Raw genomic sequence first — 21903 nt, 5'->3', positions numbered from 1 at the left:
GGGGTGGGATCTGAGGTGATGCTATCCTCCCTGCAGCTTCCTGGTGTCAGTGCTCTACTCCAAGGCCAAGCTGGCCTCCGCCTGCGGTGGCATCATCTATTTCCTCAGTTACGTGCCCTACATGTACGTGGCCATCAGGGAGGAGGTGGCACATGACAAGATCACAGCCTTTGAAAAGTGCATAGCGGTGAGTTGGCTACAGCTGCTGGGGAGGTGCTTGGCCCCAGGTTTGCTCCAGGCACCCCATGCCCAGTACACAGGCCACCAAGCTGTCACCAAGCCCTGGGCAAGCCTCTGCCTGTATGAACCAACTCCCCATGGGGCTTTGGAGGGATCTCCAGAAAGTTTGGGGCCTCCCAGGGCAGGGACCATCTCCACAGGGCTGGGCTGGGGTAGCACTGGGTAGCAATTTGCCCAGCCTGTTCTTCCAGAGCTGACCTGTGGTTCCTGCTGACGTCCCCTTGCTTTCCCTCCATGTCTCCACAGTCCCTCATGTCCACCACAGCCTTTGGGCTGGGCTCCAAGTACTTTGCGCTGTACGAGGTGGCTGGTGTGGGCATCCAGTGGCACACCTTCAGCCAGTCGCCTGTAGAAGGAGATGACTTTAATCTCCTGCTGTCCATGATGATGCTGATCGTGGATGCCGTGGTGTACGGGGTGCTCACCTGGTATATTGAAGCTGTGCACCCAGGTACGTGTGGGCGGTGGGGCATGAGGGCACCTCTGATCTTAAGGGAGCCTCCTCACTGAGGTCCTGCTGGTTCTTGGCAGTGCTCAGCCCTGACATGGTGTGATTTGGCACAGTGCGCCTTCAGGGTCCCTTGTGTGTGCCCTGTTGGGGACGCATGCCCATATCCCTGACCCACTGGTGACACCAGCAGGTTCCTTGGAGATCTTTGGTTGTGTGTCTCAGTTCACTGGCCAACTGTAGCAAAGCAAGGTGTCGGTGGCTGGAGCATTATTCCCATTTATTGCCCACTTGGGGAGGGGTCTCGCATGCTTCCTTTGCTTTCCTGGTAAAACTGAAGCGTGAGCCAGGACCAACCCAAAGCCCAAAGGACTTTGCTTCCTTGCACAGCCCAGCAGTGTTGCCCTGAGCCCAGTTGGCTGGGGTGCTTGCAGTCCCCCACCCTGCAGTGATGTCCCTGAGCTGGGGAAACTTCCAAGTACCATACCCATGCTGAGCTCTGCCCCAGTCCTTGGTCAGCTTCTATACGGACATGGGTGCAGGGTTGGTCCTCACTCCATAGGGGTTGTGCTTGCAGGCATGTTCGGCTTGCCACGGCCCTGGTACTTCCCCTTCCAGAAGTCCTACTGGCTGGGCAATGGGCGAGTGGAGACCTGGGAGTGGACCTGGCCCTGGTCCCGCACCACCCGCCTCAGCATCATGGAGGAGGATCAGGCCTGTGCCATGGAGAGCCGGAGGCTGGGTAAGGGCAGACAGAGGCAGTGGGAGGTGGTCCGGGGATGGCCCTGGCTCTGCTGCAGCGTCCTGCATGGACGCCTGTGTGTCCCCTGTGCCCTTGTTGGGGGAGCATCCTGGGCCAGGTGCTGCTGCTGGTCTGGGAGCGGAAGGGGAGAAGCTGGTGAGAAGCAGAGGGAAAGGGGCCATGGGCCAGCACAGCCACTATGGGATGGAGGCGGGGAGGTTCATCCCTTGGGGAGCCCCCCTGCAAGCCCGGCCTTTCTGCCACCTCCCGGCTCCTCACCATCCTTCTCTCATGGCAGAGGAGACACGGGGCGTTGAGGAGGAGCCAACCCACCTCCCCTTGGTTGTCTGCATTGACAAGCTCACCAAGGTCTACAAGACAGACAAGAAGCTGGCACTGAACAAGCTGAGCCTCAACCTCTATGAGAACCAGGTGGTGTCCTTCCTGGGACACAACGGCGCGGGCAAAACCACCACTATGTGAGTGCCCGTCAGAGCAGACATGGGCCATGTCCTTCTAGCCAGCTGCAATGGGTGGGGCAAGTGCTGTGTGATGGCCTTGCAGAGCTCTGTGGCAGCTGGTACCATGCACAAAGGGCAGCAGTGTGGATCTGGGGGTGGCACAAAACGGGGACAGGCAGCAGGCGCATGGCTGTGCACTGATGTTGCTCTGCCTGGGGCCCAGCAGATGCTCCTGGAGGTGGTGGTTGGATTTGGGACCAGATGGAGGCATACAAGGTCTGTCATCTTGTTGCCTTTCTCCATCCATCCAGGTCCATCCTCACTGGCTTGTTCCCTCCGACTTCGGGCTCTGCTACCATCTACGGCCACGATATCCGGACAGAGATGGATGAGATCCGGAAGAACCTGGGCATGTGTCCCCAGCACAACGTGCTCTTTGACAGGCTGACGGTGGAGGAGCACCTGTGGTTCTACTCGCAGCTCAAGAGCATGGCAGAGGAGGAGATCCGCAAGGAGATGGACAAGTAGGCACCCTCCAGCTCCTTTTGCCCTATCTGTGCCTTTTGCATGAGTGGGCCCCCTTCCTGCTGGCTGAATTGTGGTGGGTGATCTGGTAGCAGAGATGTCCCCTGGAGCAGCTCCACCAAGTGTTTTCCAAAGCTTGGGGTATCAAGCTGTGGAAGCCAGAAGAAGATGCTTCTGTAGCCTGGCTGCAGCTGGGCTGTCCCAGTGGCCGAGGGCCTTAGGTGGGGGGAAGAGGTGTCATGTGCTCCCCCACAGGCACTGGGCGCCAGTACGGCCCCACCCCGGCATCCCTGGCGCTTCTCCCATGTCCCCAGGATGATTGAGGACCTGGAGCTCTCCAACAAACGCCACTCCCTGGTGCAGACTCTCTCAGGGGGCATGAAGAGGAAGCTGTCAGTGGCCATAGCCTTCGTGGGTGGGTCACGGGCAGTGATCTTGGATGAGCCCACAGCTGGTGTGGACCCATACGCACGCAGGGCCATCTGGGACCTCATCCTCAAGTACAAGCCAGGTGAGCGGAGGTGGGCAGAGCCCAGTGTTGCTCCTATGACTTCAGTGGCCCTAGCCCCTCCACTGAGGCTCTGTACTACCATCAGGGAGGACCATCCTGCTCTCCACGCACCACATGGACGAGGCCGACTTGCTGGGTGACCGCATTGCCATCATCTCCCATGGCAAGCTCAAGTGCTGTGGCTCCCCGCTCTTCCTCAAGAGCACCTACGGTGACGGCTACAAGCTGACAGTGGTGAAAAAGCAGTCGGACACCAGGAATAGCACAGGTCTGGGGGGCAGTGGGACCCTGTGTTTAGAGGAGTAGATGGGACCAGCCCTTCTTCAGTCCAGGAAAGAAATGAGAGGTCAACACCCAAGTGCTCCCACCCGTAGTCTCCTTAGGCCATGTGGAGGGTGGAGGGGGACGGGGCAGGGCTGTAGGAGGTGGCATCGCTCAGCCTTGATTTCTCCCGCCTGAGTCCCGGGTTAGACCCTGCGTGGTGACATTTTTCTCCAGGCGCTGGTTCTGTCTGACCTGTGGGCTGCCCACTGAGACATCCAGCATGGGCCATGGTGCAGAGCATCGTCCCCAGGCCAGGCAGGGCAGCCAGGAAGCCACCAGCACCCCACGATGGAGGCTGGAGGAGCCCCTGTGGCACTGGGGCATAGGGTGGACATGGTGGGTCCTGGTGGGAAGCCAGGTGCAAAGTGACCGACCAGTGCTGCCCCTCTGCCACAGAGCCAGGCCAGCTGCACAGCCCCCCCACCCACTCCTCCATCAGCCCCTGCTCTGAGCCTCGCGTCTCCCAGTTCATCAAGAAATACGTGGCCTCCTGCCTCCTCATCTCGGATACCAACACTGAGCTCTCCTACATCCTGCCTAGCGAGGCTGTCAAGAAGGGCTGCTTTGAGAGGCTCTTCCAGGTACCCGCAGGGGCTGGCGAGGTGGGCAGGCAGGTGGTCATGGGCGGCTGTGGCACTGCAGGCACCTCCTGCCCTCCTCATGCAGCACTTTGCCTCTGCAGAACTTGGAGCAGAGCCTGGAGGAACTGGACCTCACCAGTTTCGGGCTGATGGACACCACACTAGAGGAGGTCTTCCTAAAGGTGTCTGAGGAGGACCAGTCTCTGGAGAACAGCGACGTGGGTATGGGCACTGGGGGGGCACATGGTGCTGCTTGGGCTGGTGAGGGGCTGTGTGCCTTTGCGTGGGCTTGGTGGCTCCTTTCTCCTTGCATGTGGCCACAGGAGTCTCCTTTCCCAAAGGGAGGGGTGGTCTCCAGTGGAGCCCATCCTGGCCAAGGGCAGCCAGCTTCTGCTCTGCTCTGGGTTTGCAGAGCAGATCTGTCCCTGCTCTGTGCCACACCATGATGAAGGATGGCATAGCCAGTGGCAACCCTCTGTTTCCCCAGACATGAAGGAGTCCAAGAAGGATGCTCTGTGGCCACCTACCCCCGAGCTGGGCCCGAAACCTGAGGCCAACGGGGAGCCCCTTGCTGAAGCCACTGTGCTAGAGAACCCCGAGGTGGAGCTCAGCAACCTGGTGACCTGCTCCAAGCTGGCGCAATCGCAGGCATCCCTGCACTCGGCCTCCTCGGTGGGCTCCGTGCGGGGCGATGAAGGTGGGGCTTATTCCGAATTCTTTGGGGATTATGCGCCCCTGTTCGATAACCGGCAGGACCCCGATAACATCAGTCTGCAAGGTTTGTGCCACCGGTGCCTGACCAGCAGTAGGGGCTGGGGGAGGCGCTCAGCTGGGACAGAGAGGGTGGCCGGGGCAGTGGTGGCACCCCTCCCTGCACCTGGGCAGAGCAGAGCTGGCCCCGCTGGGGCATGTGGGTGTGCCAGGGGTGCGGGGCAAGACCATGCTGGGGTGAGACCCCACAGGGAGTCTGATGCATCCGCCGATCCTGCACCCAGAGAACCGCAGCCTGGGTGGGAGGGCTGGGAATGGGTGCTTCCACCAGTTTGCACCCCCAAACTGGTAGAGAGTATGTGGGAGGGTCCTGTGCTGAGACATGGAGCCAGTGGGCGCAGCTGGTTTTAGCTCTGCGCTTTGCCTCCCTCAGATCCCACGGGTGCCACCTTGCAGACTCACCCCACTAACGCGCTCACTCCTCGCGCTGGTGCCCAGTTGGGTTGTCTCCTCTTGGCCCTTGGGCACGGATTTGTCTTCTGGCTGGTGGCTTTGCCCTCCATACCCTGACTCGGGCTCAGGGCTCTCTCTACCCGGATGCTGGGATTGCTGAAGGATGGTGGATGCAGGCAGATGTCCGGAGGCTGCTCTTTTATTCACAAATTCTGGGTTATCTCAGCACCTCTGGTGATTAATTCAGGGATGTGCCACCCTGCCTCCTGGCCAGGGCTGCTCTTGAAGTGTGATGACTTGGGTTGTGGGAGGCAGAGCAGAGAGTTGCAGAGCTCCCTGAGCCCCAGCCCTATGCCTGCTGGGTCCTCCCACCCATGTCCCATCCTCTGTTCCTGACTACGCTGACTCCTCGCCAGCTGAGAGAGCTGATGGGAAAATGGAGGGGTGCTGCCAAAAAGCACCGATTTGGGTTGTTTTTTTAAAACTGTTGTCTGAATTTCCCACTTTGGGCCAAGAGGAACCCTCTAGCCAGCTGCCTTGCTTCCTGCCGCGGTGCTGCTGTGGCTCGGTGGCCATGAGGGTTGGGTGCTGCCCTGTCCCTTGGGGTGGCTGCGCCTGGCTCAGTGCCTAGCTCAGCTCCCTGGAGGCCAAGGTGGGTGTGGGAAAGGCCGTGCCAGGGGGCTGACATCCTTCTCCCCTCACAGAGCAAGAGGCAGAGGTGGAGGCAGAGGACCATGACCTGGCCGGGCAGGGGAGCTTCAAGCTGGAGGGCTCATGGCTGAAGCTACGCCAGTTCCATGGGCTGATCGTCAAACGCTTCCACTGTGCCAAGCGCAACACCAAGGCCCTCTTCTCGCAGATCCTCCTGCCTGCCTTCTTCGTCTGCGTGGCCATGACGGTGGCACTCTCTGTGCCTGAAATAGGTGCCTGCAAGCTACCCACCTGCACGCTGGCGGCTGCTGGTGGCCTCATCTGCCTACCCCAGTGTGGCTGGTGGGGACACTAGCTTGGGGGGCGGGGGGGGGGGGGAGGACAAGGCTCATAGGTGCTTGACCAGTCTGCCTGTGCACAGTGGTGCTGCAGGTGCAAGTGGGTTCCTGTCCTTGTCCCCACAGGTGACCTGCCGCCCCTCATCCTCTCGCCATCGCAGTACCACAACTACACCCAGCCCAAGGGCAACTTCATTCCTTACGCCAATGAGGAGCGGCGTGAGTACCGGTGAGAACCACTGCTCGCTGGTGACCAGTGTCCCATGCCCCATCCCCATCCCTGTCTCCATCCCTGGGACTGTGGTGGGAGGCAACAGGGAGGGCAGCCCACAGCAGGGCTGGCACCAGGGCTGGCTCAGGCTTGGAGCAGAGCCTGGCCAGTGGCATGTCCCCTTGCAGAAAGCAGCCTCCATCCTCCCCAGGGTGTCTCTGGGAGAGGTGCCAGCCCTGATGCTGGCTGTGATCAGCAGCTTGGTTCATGCCAGGCCTGGGCTGTGTGTGCCACTGCGGTGCCCATGCTCATTTAGTCATGATATGTGCCAAGGCCTTGGGGAAGTCCCAGCAGAAGATGGCCAAGGTGATGAGACTCATGCCTCCTGCTCCTTGCCCCTCCTCACCCGCTCCTCTCCCCGCAGCATCAGGCTGTCTCCTGATGCCAGCCCCCAGCAGCTGGTGAACACCTTCCACCTGCCCTCCGGTGTGGGGGCCACCTGCGTGCTCAAGACTGCCTTCAACAACACGCTGGACCAGCCCATGCAGACCCTCAACCTCAACAGCAACGAGTCCAAGATGCTGGCGGCCAAGTACTTCGATGCCATGTGCATTGACTCCTTCACCCAGGGCCTGCCACTCTCCAACTTTGTGCCACCGCCTCCATCCCCGGCCCCCTCTGACTACCCTGTCTCGGTGGATGAGGATCTGCCCCGTGCCTGGAACTCCACAACCTTCTCCTCTGCTGTCAAAGGTATCGCCTGTGCTTGGTGCCTGAGTCTGTCCAGGCCTGGGATTCATCTCCAGCAGGGACATGACATATGTCCACTGCAGAAGCAGCTTCAGGGACCCCTGGAAGTGCCTATCAGTTTGGCCTGGCCACAGCAGAGCACTGCTGGGCTGAACTTCTGGCTCAGGGCCAGTGCTGGCCCAGGAGCACCGCTCCCCATTCAGCCCTGGCAGTGCTGGTGGAGCTCCCTGGGGCAGTGACACCATTGAGAGTCCTGTGGCCAGCCTTGTGTCACCCTCACTGGGCTGGCTGCTTGGTCCCCAGTCATTGCCTTCTCTAGCCATACTTCATGCCCTCTCTTGGAACCATTTCTGTCCCCCAGAGTTTTTCCCCATGTCCATCTCTTGGTCCCTCTTGATCACCAGGTCACAAGAGCCCTCTCACAGACCAGGCTCTGGCCCAGCGGGAGCTGACACCAGTGGGGCAGAGTGCTCCCTCCCTGCCCAGCCAGGACTCCTTAGCTGAGCCCCCCGCCACCCCCACATTGTCCCAGGCAGCCAGGGCAGCCAGGAGCCTGGCTGTAAGCTGCCCTCTCTGCTCCTCAGAGACCGTGACCTCGGCCCCTGCCCTGCCCCACATCATCCACGAGCCCATCAAGTGCACGTGCTCCATGCAGGGGACTGGCTTCTCCTGCCCCAGTGGTGTGGGGGGCCACCCTCCGCAGATGAAGGTGGTGACGGGGGACATTCTGGCAGACATCACAGGGCGCAATGTCTCCGAGTATCTGCTCTACACCTCAGACCGCTTCCGGCTGCACAGGTAAGAGGGAAGGCTGGGAGGGTCGGCCCTGTGCCGTGGAGCAGTGGTGGAGGACTCGGGACCTGGGGACACCTGCTCAGGGTGCTGATGGGAGCCAGGAGCATGCTTGAGCATGGCCCTGCTCCCAGAGCCGGGGGACAATGGTCACAGCTTCTTGGCGGTGCCTTGTCCCACAGGTATGGGGCACTCACCTTTGGCAACGTCCAGAAATCCATCCCGGCCTCCTTTGGGGCCAGGGCTCCTGCCACGGTGCGCAAGATCGCTGTCCGGAGAACGGCCCAGGTGGGACTGCGCTGCACCCCATGGCAGCTGGGAGATGGGTGGGCAGCGGCAGCCGTGGCACAGGTGGGGAGAAGCGGGTAGGCAGCACTGCCTGCACGGCAGGGACCCCTCACCCGCTGCTCTGCAGTAGTGCTCTCCACTGAGGAATCTGGTGGGGCTCTTGCCCCATGGGGCGCTTTGCAGCTTCCTACCCCAGCAGGTCTGGCCCAGCATGGTCGGCAGTGGCCTGCTCTCCACAGCTGTGAGCGCAGGAAGCCTGTCCTGTGGCTGTCCCATCCCATCCCTCCCTTCCAGTACATCTGCTATGGGCCCAGCTCTCTTGCCACCTCCTACCACTCTTCTCTGCTCTTCCAGGTCTTCTACAACAACAAGGGCTACCACAGCATGCCCACCTACCTCAATGCTCTCAACAACGCCATCCTGCGAGCCAACTTGCCCAAGAGCAAAGGCAACCCTGCTGCCTATGGTGAGGACCTAGAGGCTTTTAAGGGCAGAAGCACATCAGGAACAGCTTTAGGGTGTGGTCCAACCAGGCTCTAAAGTGCAATGTCCCCTGTTGGAGCAAGCAGGCTAGTGCCTAGTTGAGGCAGGGGGGTCACTCACCTTGTCTGACCTAGGCAGAGCGTGGGCTGGGGTAGAACCTCCTGAGGTGCTGCCTACTGGCACCTGGACTTGCAGTGTGTCTGAGGATGCTCTCTGCCAGCTGGTGAGGGAGGGCTTGGCCTCGAGGTGCTTGGTTGCTTCAGGCAGCTCAGCTCCTGCTGAGCTGCACGGAAGAAACCTGTCCTCTTGCTCAGAGCCAGGACCAGACAGGCTGGGGGCAAGATTTTCTGTCCTGAGCCAACTTTCACACTCCCATGTTTCTTCTTGGGCCTTCCTACAGGCATCACGGTCACCAACCACCCCATGAACAAGACAAGCGCCAGCCTGTCCTTGGATTACCTGTAGGTCTGGGGAATGGGTTTGAGGGAGGATGGCTGTCCTGTGGAAGGGAGGGAGCTCCCCACCGCAGTTTGCAGGGCAATGCTGAAGCTTCTGCCCTGTAGGCTTGGGGGGTGGCACCAGGTGGTGGTGATGTGGGGGTCCCTGTGCTGTGACCTGCCCTGTGCACAACGACTGTCCCACACTAGCGTGGGTGGCCCTTCCCCAGGCAGCTGAGGGTGACGGGGTCCCTCCTCTCCTCCTTTCTCCCCATGCAGCCTGCAAGGCACAGACGTGGTGATTGCCATCTTCATTATCGTGGCCATGTCCTTCGTGCCAGCGAGCTTCGTGGTGTTCCTGGTGGCTGAAAAGGCCACCAAGGCCAAACACCTGCAGTTTGTGAGCGGCTGTGACCCTGTCATCTACTGGTTGGCCAACTATGTGTGGGACATGGTGAGCAGGGTGCATGGCCCCACCGGCCGAGTTCCCCGGGCCAGGTGGGTGGATGGGCAGTCACACAAGTTTCTGTCTTCTCCAGCTGAACTACCTGGTGCCGGCCACGTGCTGCATCATCATCCTGTTTGTGTTCGACCTCCCGGCATACACGTCTCCCACCAACTTCCCCGCTGTCCTCTCCCTCTTCCTGCTCTATGGGTACGTTGCTCACAGGGGTGGTCACAATGCACTGACGGGTCCCTCCAATGCCCCATCTGCACCGTGGCATGCAGGCAGGATCTGGCCTCTGGGCTGCCCATCTGGCTGATGTTCTGCAGCTCCCATAGCTGGTGGGCTGTGAAGGCTGGGGTGGGAGAGCCCAGGGAGGATGGGGCTGGGACATGGGTGATGCTGCCAGCATCACCCATGTCCATCAGCACAGTTGGTGCTGCCCAGTCCCTCTCCTGCCATGCTGATGTGTGCTCTTGCTGCTCACCTTCCCAGCTGGTCCATCACACCCATCATGTACCCTGCCTCCTTCTGGTTTGAGGTGCCCAGCTCCGCCTACGTGTTCCTCATTGTCATCAACCTCTTCATTGGCATCACGGCTACTGTTGCCACGTTCCTGCTGCAGCTCTTTGAGCATGACAAGGTATGAGATTCACAACTCTGCCTGGGGCCACCAGGAAAGGAGAAGCTGCCGTCAGGTTGTGAGACCTGACCAGGCTGTATTTTGGTGGGGATCCTGATCCTACCATGCACTCGTGGTCCTTAGGGGTGTTTCTGATGGTCATGTCCTCTCTGCCCATCCCCACAGGATCTGAAGGTGGTGAACAGCTACCTGAAGAGCTGCTTTCTTGTATTCCCTAACTACAACCTGGGCCACGGCTTGATGGAGATGGCCTACAATGAGTACATCAATGAATACTATGCCAAGATCGGTACGGCCTCTCATTCCCTCCCTCCCTTGCTCCAGGGCACATGGGGCTTGGGGGGACTATGGTGCTGGCACATCCTCTCCACCTTCCCTGTGAAGCTTCCCAAGCCCCAGAGCAACCTGGAGCAAAAAGCTAGGGGATGTGAACTAGACTGGGGTGCAGGAAGGAACACAGTTGAGGGTCAGCCATGGCATGGTGCTGAAAATGGTTCCTTGGTCCATCCTGAATAGCAGCCCCATGGGGAGAGGAGGCTGTGAGCCCTGGCAAGGTTGTGCATTTCTGCTGCTGTTGCACACTGCCTGTGGTGCGGACATGGTGGAGCTGTGGTGGGCCATGGTGGGGCCGTGCTGTGATGTGAGGGATGGGGACTGCAAGGGCTCTTACCTTCCAGACGTGGTCTCTTGCTTGCAGGGCTGCGCTGCCCAGCCAAAATGAGCGTTTTGCTGCTCACAGCTTAACCTTGGCCTCAGAAAAACCTCTTGCTGCTCTCTGCTTCTCAGGCAGCTTCCATATATAACCCAGGTGCTGCTGGCATCATGAGGGGTAATTTTAGGGCAGGATCTGACAAATCCATCCAATACACACTCAGTTGGGTTGATTCATCCTACTGAGGTTGAAAAGTTGCAAGATGATTTCAATGGCACACACGCTGTGAATGGAAAGCCTTGTTGTGACCAGCCCTAGTGCCACCAGCACTAACAGACTGGCAGGGGAGGTGACATGGGAGCAGGACACTGTCATTGTCACAGGCTAGCTCAAGATGTACGATCAGGTTGTCCCCATGGGAAGGTGTCCCCAGCCACTTTCTCCTCTTCCTCTCACTCAGGGCAGTTCGATAAAATGAAATCACCCTTTGAATGGGACATTGTGACACGGGGGCTCGTTGCCATGACAATTGAAGGCTTCGTTGGCTTCTTCATCACCATCATGTGCCAGTACAACTTCTTCCGGAAGCCCCAGTGAGTGTGGTAGGGTAGTGAGGGGCAGGCTAGGCATGGCTTTGCTGTCAGGACCCCTTAGCTTAAGGCTGCCCCTCTGGTGGGGGTGAGCTGGGGAGCTGCCCATCCCCAGCAGGGATGTGGGTAGGTGGCTCCTGTAACTGTATTCCCACGCTGTTCTGTGCACTTTCTTGCAGGCGGCTGCCCGTCTCCACCAAACCCATCGAGGATGACATCGATGTGGCCAATGAGCGGCACCGTGTACTGCGCGGTGATGCTGACAACGACATGCTGAAGATTGAAAACCTCACCAAGGTGCAGCAGCAGGGTGACAGTGGTGGAGGATGCACCGGGGCTGCAAGGAGACACCTCAGAGCCATCCCATCTGAGGGATGTGGGCTGGGGCTGGGGGTCCAGGTTACCTCCTGGCAGGCTGAGCCCCCATCCTGTGCCTCACCAGGTGTATAAGTCCCGCAAGATCGGGCGCATCCTGGCTGTGGACCGGCTGTGTGTGGGTGTGCGACCTGGGGAGTGCTTTGGGCTGCTGGGCGTCAATGGTGCGGGCAAGACGACCACCTTCAAGATGCTGACAGGGGATGAGAGCACCACGGGTGGAGAGGCCTTTGTTAACGGACACAGGTCAGGGGGCACAGGTTGGGTGGGAGTTGGGGACTGCCCACCGTCCTGGGGTTGGGATGGGGTCTGCTTTGGGGGTCTCCCAGGATTAAGCAGTATGAGTGTGCCCATGTGGGTCCGTGGGACTCTGCAGCCCTGTGTCCTGCTGGGCTGACCATCATCTGGGGGGTGGCAAGTGACACTGGCTCTCGGCCAAGGCTGCCTGTTGTGGGTTACCTGGTAGAAGATGCTCCAGTATAAAGGCGTGTGAAAGGGGAGCGAGCGACAGGGTGCTCCTGAAAAGTGATTCCTTCTCCCCATGGCCCCTCCATCGTCTCCTGCAGCATCCTGAAGGAGCTCCTGCAGGTCCAGCAGAGTTTGGGCTACTGCCCCCAGTTTGATGCACTCTTTGACGAGCTGACAGCCCAGGAGCACCTGGAACTCTACACCCGCCTGCGTGGCATCCCCTGGAAGGATGAGGATCGGGTAGGGCTCTGGGTGTGTGATTGCTAGCGCCCGTGGGCTGGTGCTGTGCTGTGGGGATGACATCTCGCCAGGCATCAGCGGGCACCCAAGCCAGTGCTACTACCCTCATGGCAGTGCTGCCCTGGTGCTATGCCTGCATGGGGTGCTGGCGCCAGGCATATGAGCTCGCAAGCCCCACCAATGGCTCATGGCCGTGCCAGGGGCTGCCACAGGGTTCCCCTGACTGGCAGCACTGCTTGTGGTCCCCTTGACAGCTGGCCAATGCTGCGGAGCCCAACTTCTTGCCCACTGCCAGCTCTGCCAGCCCCGTGGCCTTGGCAGGGTGACCACAGCTCCCCACACCTTGCAGGTGGTCAAGTGGGCGCTGAAGAAGCTGGAGCTGACCAAGTATGCCGACAAGCCTGCCAGCACCTACAGCGGAGGCAACAAGAGGAAGCTGTCCACAGCCATCGCACTGATCGGATACCCAGCCTTCATCTTCCTGGTGTGGCCTGGGCTCCAGCACCCTGCCCGTGGGGTCCTCCTCCCACCCACTGTGTCCCTGGGGCTGGCTCTAGGCTAGGGTGGAGAAATGACCCTGGGTGTGAGCTGCCTGCCCCTGGCTCCGCCATGAGTGTCCTGGGGTGTGGGATGGTGTCCTGAGCCCAGCTCAGGAAGGGGTGGCAGGGTTCCCCCAGGGGCTGGCATGTCTGAGGGTGCTGTCCATCCCACAGGATGAGCCCACCACAGGGATGGACCCCAAGGCACGGCGCTTCCTCTGGAACCTCATCCTGGATGTCATCAAAACGGGTCGTTCTGTGGTCCTCACATCCCACAGGTCTGGGGGGGCTTCTAGCTGTGCCCGCAATGCCTCCGGGCACCTGGGGTGCTGCATGGGTGGGAGGGGGCTCTTTGGGTGCCAGGGGATGGTGTCTGGCAGGGATATGGGGAGCAGAGGGAATCCTGGACACCCTCTGTTGCCTTCTCCCATCCCTGGTGGTGGGGCCACAGCACCTGGGTGATGGCCTGGGTAGCCTAGCTCCCTGCCTGCCCCAGCCACAGCCCCTGGCACTGTCCCCCCATGCCACCCTGCTGAAGCCTGCCCTGTCTTCCCAGCATGGAGGAGTGCGAGGCACTGTGTACCCGACTGGCCATAATGGTGAACGGGCGGCTCAAGTGTCTCGGCAGCATCCAGCACCTGAAGAACCGGTAAGAGCCTGTTGGTGGGTCCAGCACCCTGTGTGTGCTGTGGGATGGGAGGGGGCTGGGCCCCCACGGCAGGGTGATGGTGAGGCACCTGCGGCAACATCTCAGCCCTTTGTGTGGGTGCTGCTTTGGAGGGTGGGCAGGGGTTGGGCTCTCTTGACCATCCTGGCACCATCACTGTCCTGGTGGGTGCAGTAGCTGCTGGAGAGCATCGTCCCCTTCCATGGGGTCAGTCCTTCCTCGCAGAGGTACAGGTGGGGGCCACGCCCTCACCCCATCACAGGGTCCCTTGTCCCCGCACAGGTTCGGAGATGGCTACATGATCACGGTGCGCACCAAATCGAGCCTCAACGTCAAGGAGGTGGTGAGGTTCTTCAACCGCAACTTCCCCGAGGCCGTCCTCAAGGTGAGCTCCCTGTGGTGGCGGTGCTGTCCCCTGCTACCCCCCACCTCGGGGTGCAAGCAGTCTTCATTCTCCAAGGGACACCTCTGCAGGACCCCCCGCAGGGTGACGGGAGAGTGCCTGGGAGTGAGGGCTTGGGTGTCACCTCTGTGTCCCCTGCAGGAGCGGCACCACACCAAGGCCCAGTACCAGCTGAAGTCGGACCAGATCTCGCTGGCGCAGGTCTTCAGCAAAATGGAGCAGGTGGTGGACATCCTGGGCATCGAAGACTACTCTGTCAGCCAAACCACGCTGGACAATGTGAGACTGGGGACAGCATGGGTGGCTGGATGCTTGTCCCCAGGGAGGGTGGCTGTGCCTGGTGGGGGTGGCTGTGCCAAAGTGCCTGGCAGAAGCCACCTTTGGGATGGGAGGTAGAGCTAGGTGGGGGGCACAGTGGCAGCCACAGCCCAGTGGGATGCGCTGGGGCCCATCTCCAGCAGCACAGATGGCAGGTGAGAAGTGACCAGGGGGTGGAGGTGCAGGCCCACAGGCCCTTGCAGCCTCCTGCCCCTTCCCCTCCAGGTGTTTGTGAATTTTGCCAAGAAGCAAAGTGACAACCTGGAGCAGCAGGAGACAAGCCCCAGCTGCGCCTTGCAGTCACCCCTGGAGCGTGTGCTGAGCCTGCTGCGCCCCAGGGCCGCCCCCACAGAGCTGCGGGCTCTTGTGGTGGAGGAGCAGGAGGACCTGGAGACTGATGACGAAGGCCTCATCAGCTTTGAGGAGGAGAGGGTGAGAGGTTGTCCCCAGATCTGGGTGTCCCTGGTCCCAGCTGTGTCCTTGCCACAGGGCACTGGGGCTGGGTTCTGTGTGGCACTAGGTCTCGTCCAGAGAAGGGGACACGGTAGGACCAGGGGTGGACCCGAGAGGGCTCTCTGGGAGGGGTGGCTGCGCCCCGCCCAGGCCGGATCCTGGCCCCAGCAGCACTGGGTGTGCTGGGTAGAGCGGGCAGCCCCTGCCCAGCCCCTGAGCCCTGCCTGTCTCTGTGCCCACAGGCTCAGCTCTCATTCAACACGGACACCCTGTGCTGAGACCCCCCAGGGGCAGCCACATCCCCTGGCTGTGAAGCCACCAAACCCTTTTGGCCTCTCCCCTCCCTTTGCCCATCAAGCGGAGCTGGTGCGGCTGCAGGCGTGTGCCAGGGAGGACACGGCAGGTGCTGCGCTGGCCTGGGCAGACCTCATGAGCTATCACCCGCCAGGTGGCCTTTGTCCCTCTCAGCTTCGGGGCAGTGTCACTGCGTGGTGCCAGGGGCCACAACCGTCCCCAGCTGGCTCGCCCAGCCAGTGCGTGCCAACGGACAGAGACTGTGAAGAGAAGGACACGGCTTGGTGCCAGTGCGGCTGGCCCTGCACACTTTGTGGCAGGGACAAGGCCTGTGAGCGGTGCCTTCAGTTGGACACCCATGTTTCACCCACCCTGGCGACCCCTGGCCACAGGGACACCCCCACCACCATCCAGGCATTGGCACCACCCCAGCCTGGCCCTGCCAGGGCAGGAGGATGGGCATCTGCTTTCGCCTTGTTTCCATCACCCCTGGCTTAGCATTTGCCCTTGGCAGTGTGGGAAGCTCGGGGTCTGGCGCCATGGGGGCAGGAGCTCTGGTGCTTCACCCACGATTGATTTCTGTCACAACAGGATGTCACCGGCAACCTCCAGCCTGCCTGAGCCGGGGACCTCAGCCCTGCTGGTGTGTCCTCCCTGCCCACAGTGCTTGCCAGCTGAGGGGTCCAGCTGCCCTGGCCCTGCCTGGCCTTGCCACGTGTGCGCTGGGTACTCAGCACTGTCCCTGGGGCTGGGCAGTGGCACCCCTGCAGAGAGGGGCACGTGGTGGGGCAGAGGGGTATTTCACAGGGTATTTCACATGCTGGCACCAGCTGTTTCTCCCCTCTGCCCCCACCACGTTCCTCCCCCCAGAGCCCCTCACCCTGCCTCCTGCCTGCCCTCACTTCCCCACCACAGGGCATTGCTGCGGCTGTGCCACCTTTCTGCTGTGTCCCCCTCCTTTTCCCCCTTGCCCTGGCACTCATTGCTCAGCATCTGCCCCTGTACAGGAGCCACCTCCACTGGTTTCTTATTGTTGGGTCAGTGGTGGTACTGGGAGAGGGGTTGCTGTGCCCCAGGATGCCTTTTGAAGCTGGGAGTGGGGTGGCTTTGAGGTACGAGGACAAGACAACCCAGCTGGGTGCTGGTACAACCGGACAGTGGTGTCTGGGGTGGTGGAAAGGGGAAGGATGGACTGTGGCGGTGGGGCTGGCATCATCACCTAGAACTGGCAGCGTCACCAGGACTGGCTGCGGGCACCCCTGAGGCCAGCAGTGTCCCTCCTTTCTGCAGAGGGTCCTGCTGCCTTGTCACCTATGGGGGCTGTGCCCAGCACCCACAGCCCAGCAGCAGTCCCCAGCGTGCAGCTCCCCAGCAACCCACAGTGGTGCCCAGAGGCAGGGTGATGTCAGGGCCCATGATGCTGACCCCAGCCACCCACCCCGTAGGTGCCTCAAGCTTTTACAGCACCCCAGGGTGGTCATGCGCAGTCCCTCCACCTTCCTAGGGAGCACCCAGGGCCAAGCTGCCCGTGTGTGTCCCCACTGCCCTTTCTGCCTCCCTGGCACAGGCTCGGCTGGAGGCCCTGGGCTGGCTCCAGCCCACTGGCAAGCAGGCAGCACTGGGCACCCCAGCTCACTGCCACGGGACAGCACACCATGCGGGGAGGTGGATTAGGGCCAGCCCTGGCCCCACTCGAGGGCACAGAAGCAGGGGCACGCCCAGGTGGCAGCTGACTGTCTGCTCTCCCTGTGGCCCTCGATCTTGCCAGTCCTGTATGCTACCTGCTATAGATTGTGATAAAATATACAGTATTTTCAATAGGGGAAAAATGGGGGGGGGAGATAAGCTCTATTTTCAGATTTTTCAGACCATATTTTTTTTAACGGCATACTGGAAACTGGCTGGTCCTGGGTGGGGTGGATGGCATGGGTGGGCAGGCCGTCACTTGGGGTGTCACCTGCTCCACTGCTGGGCCCACTCTGCCTTCCTGGGTGAGAACTAGGGGATGAGCCAGCTCGGGGTTAGCCCTGTGCCACCAGGGATAGAGGGGATGGTGTCACTCTTGGGTCCTCAGATGTGACCTCGGTGGTGGCCCACCAGGGTGGGCATGGTGTCCTGCTCTGGCCAGGGCTTTGTCCTTGCATTGTGCCCACCCAGCTGCCCTGCCCCTTGGGGCTGCAGGAGGGCACCAGCACCCCAGGTCACAGAGCCTGCCACCCCCCCCCACCCCGCCCCAGCCCTCCCATCTGCAGAGCTGCCAACCACCCACTGCTGTGCCATACCCAGTCCCCATGCCCCGTGGCTTTCAGTAGTCAATGGAGATGCTTTTGTGCTCCCAGGGCACACTTGCCAGCACAGCCTGGGTGGCTGCAGTGGCCTCCCTGCCCTGCACAAACACTGCTGGGGGCACCCTGAGGGTGGCAGCAGGGTGGAAATGTGAGGGCATTGCCCCCAGGCAGGGGTGGCTGCTACCTTAACACCATTTGCTTCGATGAGTTTGGCCCCACTTCCTGCCTCGCCTCCCTCTGCATGTCCTTGGCCACCAGCCATGGGCACAGTGCCAGTGCCACGCACGTCCCGGGCACTGGGCACCCCAAGGGGTGGGAGGATGCCTTGGAGAAGCCTGTATATTGCTAGCAAAAGAAAAAAAAAAGATGAAATGTGAAAATAATGATCATTTTAAATAAAAAATAATAACTGGAGCCAGCAAGGCTGCATGGTTACTGGTGGGCAGGAGTGCCAGGGCTGGGTGCCCAGGGAGGGACTGGGCTGGGCAAGCGCTGACAAGGGCGTTCATACTGCCCTGGGGTGGGTGTGCAAGAGCCTGCTATGGGCAAAGGGAGCTGGGCACAACACAGGCGTGTGCCCAGCATTTGGCATCTTCCAGGGTGCGTGGCAGCGCTGGCTGGGGGCATGAAGCCCTGCAGGGCACAAGCAGCGCAGGTAGGGTGCCCAGGCAGGAGCCGCTGCAGCTGGTGATGCCATGAGCCGCCCTTGCTGGACTCAGGCTGGCAGCAGCAGTGGTGGCCGGGGCCCCATGGCAGGGCGTCCGTGCACCCAGGGGAGGAACGTGGGCTGGGAGGGGCTGTGCTCCAGCACCCACACTCACACCACAGCCACCATTCAGCCAGCAGCCACCACCCAGCATGGCCGAGAAACCCCAAATCCAGCTCTTTGTCAAGGTGAGAGGGTTCACAGGGACCTGGGGTGGCCCGGCCACCCCTGCCCACTGCAGAGTGCAGATGTGGGGCCCTGGGCAGGCAGTGGGCAGCTCGGGGCTCATTTCCATGGCATGGCATGCTGCTGCCTGCCCCATGGGCATGGGGGGGCTGTGGGTATTCAGCATGGGGTGTTGGACTGGGATGCCTCCCCCAAAACTGGGGCCCCTGCCCAGCAGCCTAGCCACCACAGCATCTGCCTGCACCTGCCAGGCCCTTCCCAGCCACTGCCTGGGCAGGGCAGTTTGTCTGGCTACACAGGGCAGGACAGGGCCCACATGGGATCACACCTGGGGGCGACAGGGCCACTAGCATCACCATCACCTTCCTCCAGCACAGCTGCCACTGTTCTGGGCTGTCCCCTGCCACAGCCGTACCCGGTGCCACCACTGTCACTGGCCCCAACCCCCTCGGCACTGTGGGGCTGGGGTAGCCTGGGGCCCCCTGCTCTTCCAGGGGTGCCAGGGCCAGCACCCGCTGTGCCACACAGGCTGCTCTGGGGTGGGGTGTGGAGGCCCCAGGAGCAGTCAGGGGCTGGCACCCTGCCCAGCATAGAGGGTGCCATGGACTACCAGCACTGCTCTCCAGCCTGCAGCCAGCCTGGGCTTGGCCGGGGTGCGTGGTATGTGGCTTGCCACCCTCCCTCTGCACCCACTGGGGCTGCCCAGCCAGCGCTGTCCCTGCTGCGGCTGTGCTGGGGCAAAGGGGCAGCTGAGCTCTCCCTCTCTGCCTACAGGCAAGCGAGGATGGGGAGAGCATGGGCCACTGCCCCTTCTGCCAGCGGCTTTTCATGGTGCTACTGCTCAAAGGGGTGCCCTTCACCCTCACCACCGTGGATGTGAAGAGGTGAGTCATGCCCCCCCCACTCACCATGGGGGTTGCCAGCTAAGGGGTCAGGGCCATGGGCTGGGTGGGACAGCCTTACCTTGGCACACTGATGGGGGAGGTGGTAGGTCCCAAACCCCTTGCGAATGGACATGAAGGGTGGATGCTGTGGGATGCATAGAGCCTGTTGTACCCCCCTCCAGCTGCCCACTGCTGCCTGAGGGAGGTCAGTAGGCATTTCCCAGGAAAGAGCTACCATGGGCACACAGTGAGGCAAGAGTAGCCTGGGGGCACCACCTCAACCCTTTGCACAGGACACACCTGTGCATACAAACACACACACACAAGCATGCGGTGCCCTGCAGAGACCTGGGCACTGCCAGGTGTCAGCATCCATCCCCATCTCCTGCAGGACACTGGACGTGCTGAAGGACTTCGCACCGGGTGCCCAGCTGCCTGTTTTGCTCTACAATGGTGAGCCCAAGACTGACACCATCACCATTGAGGACTTCCTGGAGGACAAGCTGGGCCCCCCCATGTCAGTGTCTGGCGCTGCCCTGAGAGGGGGCAAGGGGCCAAAGAGGGGCAGGACAGGCTGAGAGAGGGGAGGCAGGCAGGCAAGCACATGAGCCTGCCGACCCCTGCCTCTTTCCTCAGCTGTGCCTGTGTCTCTGCAGGTTCCCCAGCCTGGTCCCACGGTACAGGGAGTCCAGCCTGGCTGGGAATGACATCTTTCACAAGTTCTCCACCTTCATCAAGAACCTGGTGCCTGCCCAGGACGAGGGTGAGGAGCTGGGTGGGGGGATAGCACCCTGAAGCCCGGTTAGGTCACCCTGAGCCTTTCCAGCCCTCCCCTGCCCCAGGCCACAGCTGGGTCTCTCCAGGCACTGCCCCTACCCACACAGCTCAGCATGGCCATGCCAGGGCCCTCTTGGGAGCGCAAGGGTAAATGCCATCCTGGGCAAGGTGGGAAGAGCATGGGCAGGCATTGCCTAGGCAGAGGGGTGGGCTGGCAGGAGGCCATGGCAGAGCTGCAGGGCCCCGTGCCCACAACAGGGCCATGCCCTGAGCCAGTGGCACTGCCGCCCTCCCCGCAGTGCTGCAGCGGAGCCTGCTGCGGGCCCTACTGAAGCTGGACAAGTACCTGAGTGCCCCCCTGGAGTATGAGTTGGCCCACAACCCCCACCTCCGGACCTCCCAGCGCCGCTTCCTTGACGGGGAGCTGCTCACGTTAGCTGACTGCAACCTGCTGCCCAAGCTCAACATTGTTCAGGCAAGTGTGGGCACCCTGGTGCTGTGCCCTTCTCTCCCTGGCTTCTCGATGTCACAGGCCCCATGCTCTCACCTCCCCCTCGGTGCCTGCAGCAACCCCCTGCTGCTTTGCCAACCCCTGTATCATCCCAGTGTCACCCTGGCACCCCCCTCCCCATGACCTCTGCCTGCATGCTGCCTTCCCACAGATCTCAATCCCCTCCACATCCCCCGCCAGGAGCCACCCCTTGTCTAGTGCAATGCCAGTGATGTCCTCTGGTCCCCTGCCACCCTTCCTGGCTGGCTCCTGCCTGTCAATACCAGCCCCTGGCCACACGGCCCTCGTTGGCACACCACAGGCACACAGGGCTGGGCAAGGGCTCACCCTGTTTCTGCCCACAGGTTGTGTGCCAGCATTACCGCCACTTCGGGATCCCAAAGGACCTGTGGGGCATGTGGCGCTACCTCAACAGTGCCAGCGAAACCAAGGAGTTCAAATACACCTGCCCCAACAGCGAGGAGATTGTAGAAGCCTATCGCTCCGTGGTCCGGTCGCCGCAGTGAGCCGGGCATGCGCCCAGGTGGGTGCAGGGCCAGGGTCGGGCAACAGGCCAGCATCTGCCCCAGTCATGCCACGACCACCAGTCCTGCCTGCACGCACTCAGGAGGGCAGAGAGCATGAGCTGTGCCCCTCGCACTCAAATTCCCTCAGCTGGCACCCCTGCCCAAGGTGCTGGCAGCAATCTGCATCACACCAAGCCCGCAAATGCATTCTCAGCTCTTGTGCCACTCTCCCTGCTCGGCCAGGAACCCCTCAACCTGCCCTGCGGTCCCTCAAGCATCAGGAGGGGTGCAAAGTGCCCACAGCCATGGGCACCATCTATACCAAAGCTGGGCAATGCTGAGGGCAAGGGAAGGAGCTGGGGAGGAAAAGCTGCCCAGAGCAGAGGGCTGTGGAGTACAGACAGGGCAGCACACTGCAGCAGGCATCCCTGCAGCCTCCTCTGGAGTGACCCGAGGCAGGGCTGTGCCAAGGCAGCAGGTACCACAGGATGTCCCCAAGGAGCTGCACTGGGTAAGGGGAACTGGCAGCCATGGCAGAGCCCCAGGAACAGAGCCGGGGGGATGGTGCGGGTGGTGGACACGGCCCAGCCCCTATCACCCTGAGTGAGGGGAGCGGAGGGCACTGTCCCCCCAGAACCTCCTGTTAGGAAGCTCTCAGGAGCAGATTTGGGAGAGGGATGGGGGTGAAGTGAGGCAAGTCCAAGCCACATATCAGGGCCCCCAGAAATCAATAAAGGCTTTGCAAGTGAGACAAGAGTGAGTCTGGAGTGACCAGCCCCAGCAGCTCTCCACCATCGCAGGACTTTGCACTGGCCTCCCAGTCCTCTCCCAGTGCCTAGCAAAGGCTGGGCTCATTCTCCCAGTTCTCCAGGGGGCTGGGCAGGCTCTAACCACTCACCCACCAGCCCACTGGCACAAAGCTGGCAGGAAAGTGAATTCCTCTGAGTCCCTGACACTCCAGGTTCAGCTGAAATTGGCCACAGCGTTCCTGAGCAAGGGAAAGGCAGAACGG

At 61.4% G+C, this 21903-nt stretch overlaps 2 protein-coding genes across 4 annotated transcripts in view; both read left to right on the top strand.

Moving 5' to 3' along the window:
- The window catches only part of ABCA2 (ATP binding cassette subfamily A member 2), a 36844-nt gene extending 18766 nt beyond the window's left edge, over nucleotides 1-18078 (top strand). For 2 of the 3 annotated variants that reach the window (XM_049833272.1, XM_049833270.1), the window contains 32 exons: nucleotides 37-187; nucleotides 487-691; nucleotides 1266-1430; nucleotides 1729-1909; nucleotides 2203-2415; nucleotides 2731-2927; nucleotides 3013-3195; nucleotides 3648-3832; nucleotides 3934-4054; nucleotides 4320-4610; nucleotides 5701-5919; nucleotides 6112-6214; nucleotides 6621-6949; nucleotides 7531-7744; nucleotides 7921-8026; nucleotides 8381-8492; nucleotides 8910-8970; nucleotides 9226-9400; nucleotides 9486-9601; nucleotides 9887-10034; nucleotides 10200-10323; nucleotides 11147-11279; nucleotides 11456-11573; nucleotides 11719-11897; nucleotides 12218-12359; nucleotides 12709-12843; nucleotides 13073-13176; nucleotides 13455-13547; nucleotides 13848-13950; nucleotides 14110-14247; nucleotides 14512-14718; nucleotides 14982-18078. In XM_049833272.1, coding sequence (XP_049689229.1) covers nucleotides 37-187; nucleotides 487-691; nucleotides 1266-1430; nucleotides 1729-1909; nucleotides 2203-2415; nucleotides 2731-2927; nucleotides 3013-3195; nucleotides 3648-3832; nucleotides 3934-4054; nucleotides 4320-4610; nucleotides 5701-5919; nucleotides 6112-6214; nucleotides 6621-6949; nucleotides 7531-7744; nucleotides 7921-8026; nucleotides 8381-8492; nucleotides 8910-8970; nucleotides 9226-9400; nucleotides 9486-9601; nucleotides 9887-10034; nucleotides 10200-10323; nucleotides 11147-11279; nucleotides 11456-11573; nucleotides 11719-11897; nucleotides 12218-12359; nucleotides 12709-12843; nucleotides 13073-13176; nucleotides 13455-13547; nucleotides 13848-13950; nucleotides 14110-14247; nucleotides 14512-14718; nucleotides 14982-15017 — 4987 coding nt within the window. In that variant the 3' untranslated portion in view covers nucleotides 15018-18078. The remainder of the gene's footprint in view (nucleotides 1-36; nucleotides 188-486; nucleotides 692-1265; nucleotides 1431-1728; nucleotides 1910-2202; nucleotides 2416-2730; nucleotides 2928-3012; nucleotides 3196-3647; nucleotides 3833-3933; nucleotides 4055-4319; nucleotides 4611-5700; nucleotides 5920-6111; nucleotides 6215-6620; nucleotides 6950-7530; nucleotides 7745-7920; nucleotides 8027-8380; nucleotides 8493-8909; nucleotides 8971-9225; nucleotides 9401-9485; nucleotides 9602-9886; nucleotides 10035-10199; nucleotides 10324-11146; nucleotides 11280-11455; nucleotides 11574-11718; nucleotides 11898-12217; nucleotides 12360-12708; nucleotides 12844-13072; nucleotides 13177-13454; nucleotides 13548-13847; nucleotides 13951-14109; nucleotides 14248-14511; nucleotides 14719-14981) is intronic. The other variant, XM_049833271.1, reaches the window with a different exon arrangement.
- On the top strand, nucleotides 16111-21855 carry CLIC3 (chloride intracellular channel 3). Its single transcript, XM_049832920.1, has 7 exons — nucleotides 16111-16145; nucleotides 18041-18215; nucleotides 18988-19097; nucleotides 19489-19614; nucleotides 19754-19860; nucleotides 20174-20349; nucleotides 20730-21855. The coding sequence occupies exons 1-7, from the start codon at nucleotides 16111-16113 to the stop codon at nucleotides 20889-20891; spliced, it is 891 nt and encodes a 296-aa protein (XP_049688877.1). The 3' UTR covers nucleotides 20892-21855.
- The last annotated feature ends 48 nt before the right edge of the window (nucleotides 21856-21903 follow it).

Source organism: Accipiter gentilis, chromosome 29, assembly GCF_929443795.1.
Source record: "Accipiter gentilis chromosome 29, bAccGen1.1, whole genome shotgun sequence".
Taxonomy (NCBI): Eukaryota; Metazoa; Chordata; class Aves; order Accipitriformes; family Accipitridae; genus Astur; species Astur gentilis.
The sequence above is the reverse complement of the archived record's forward strand: the minus strand, read 5'-3'. Positions and strand labels throughout refer to the sequence as shown.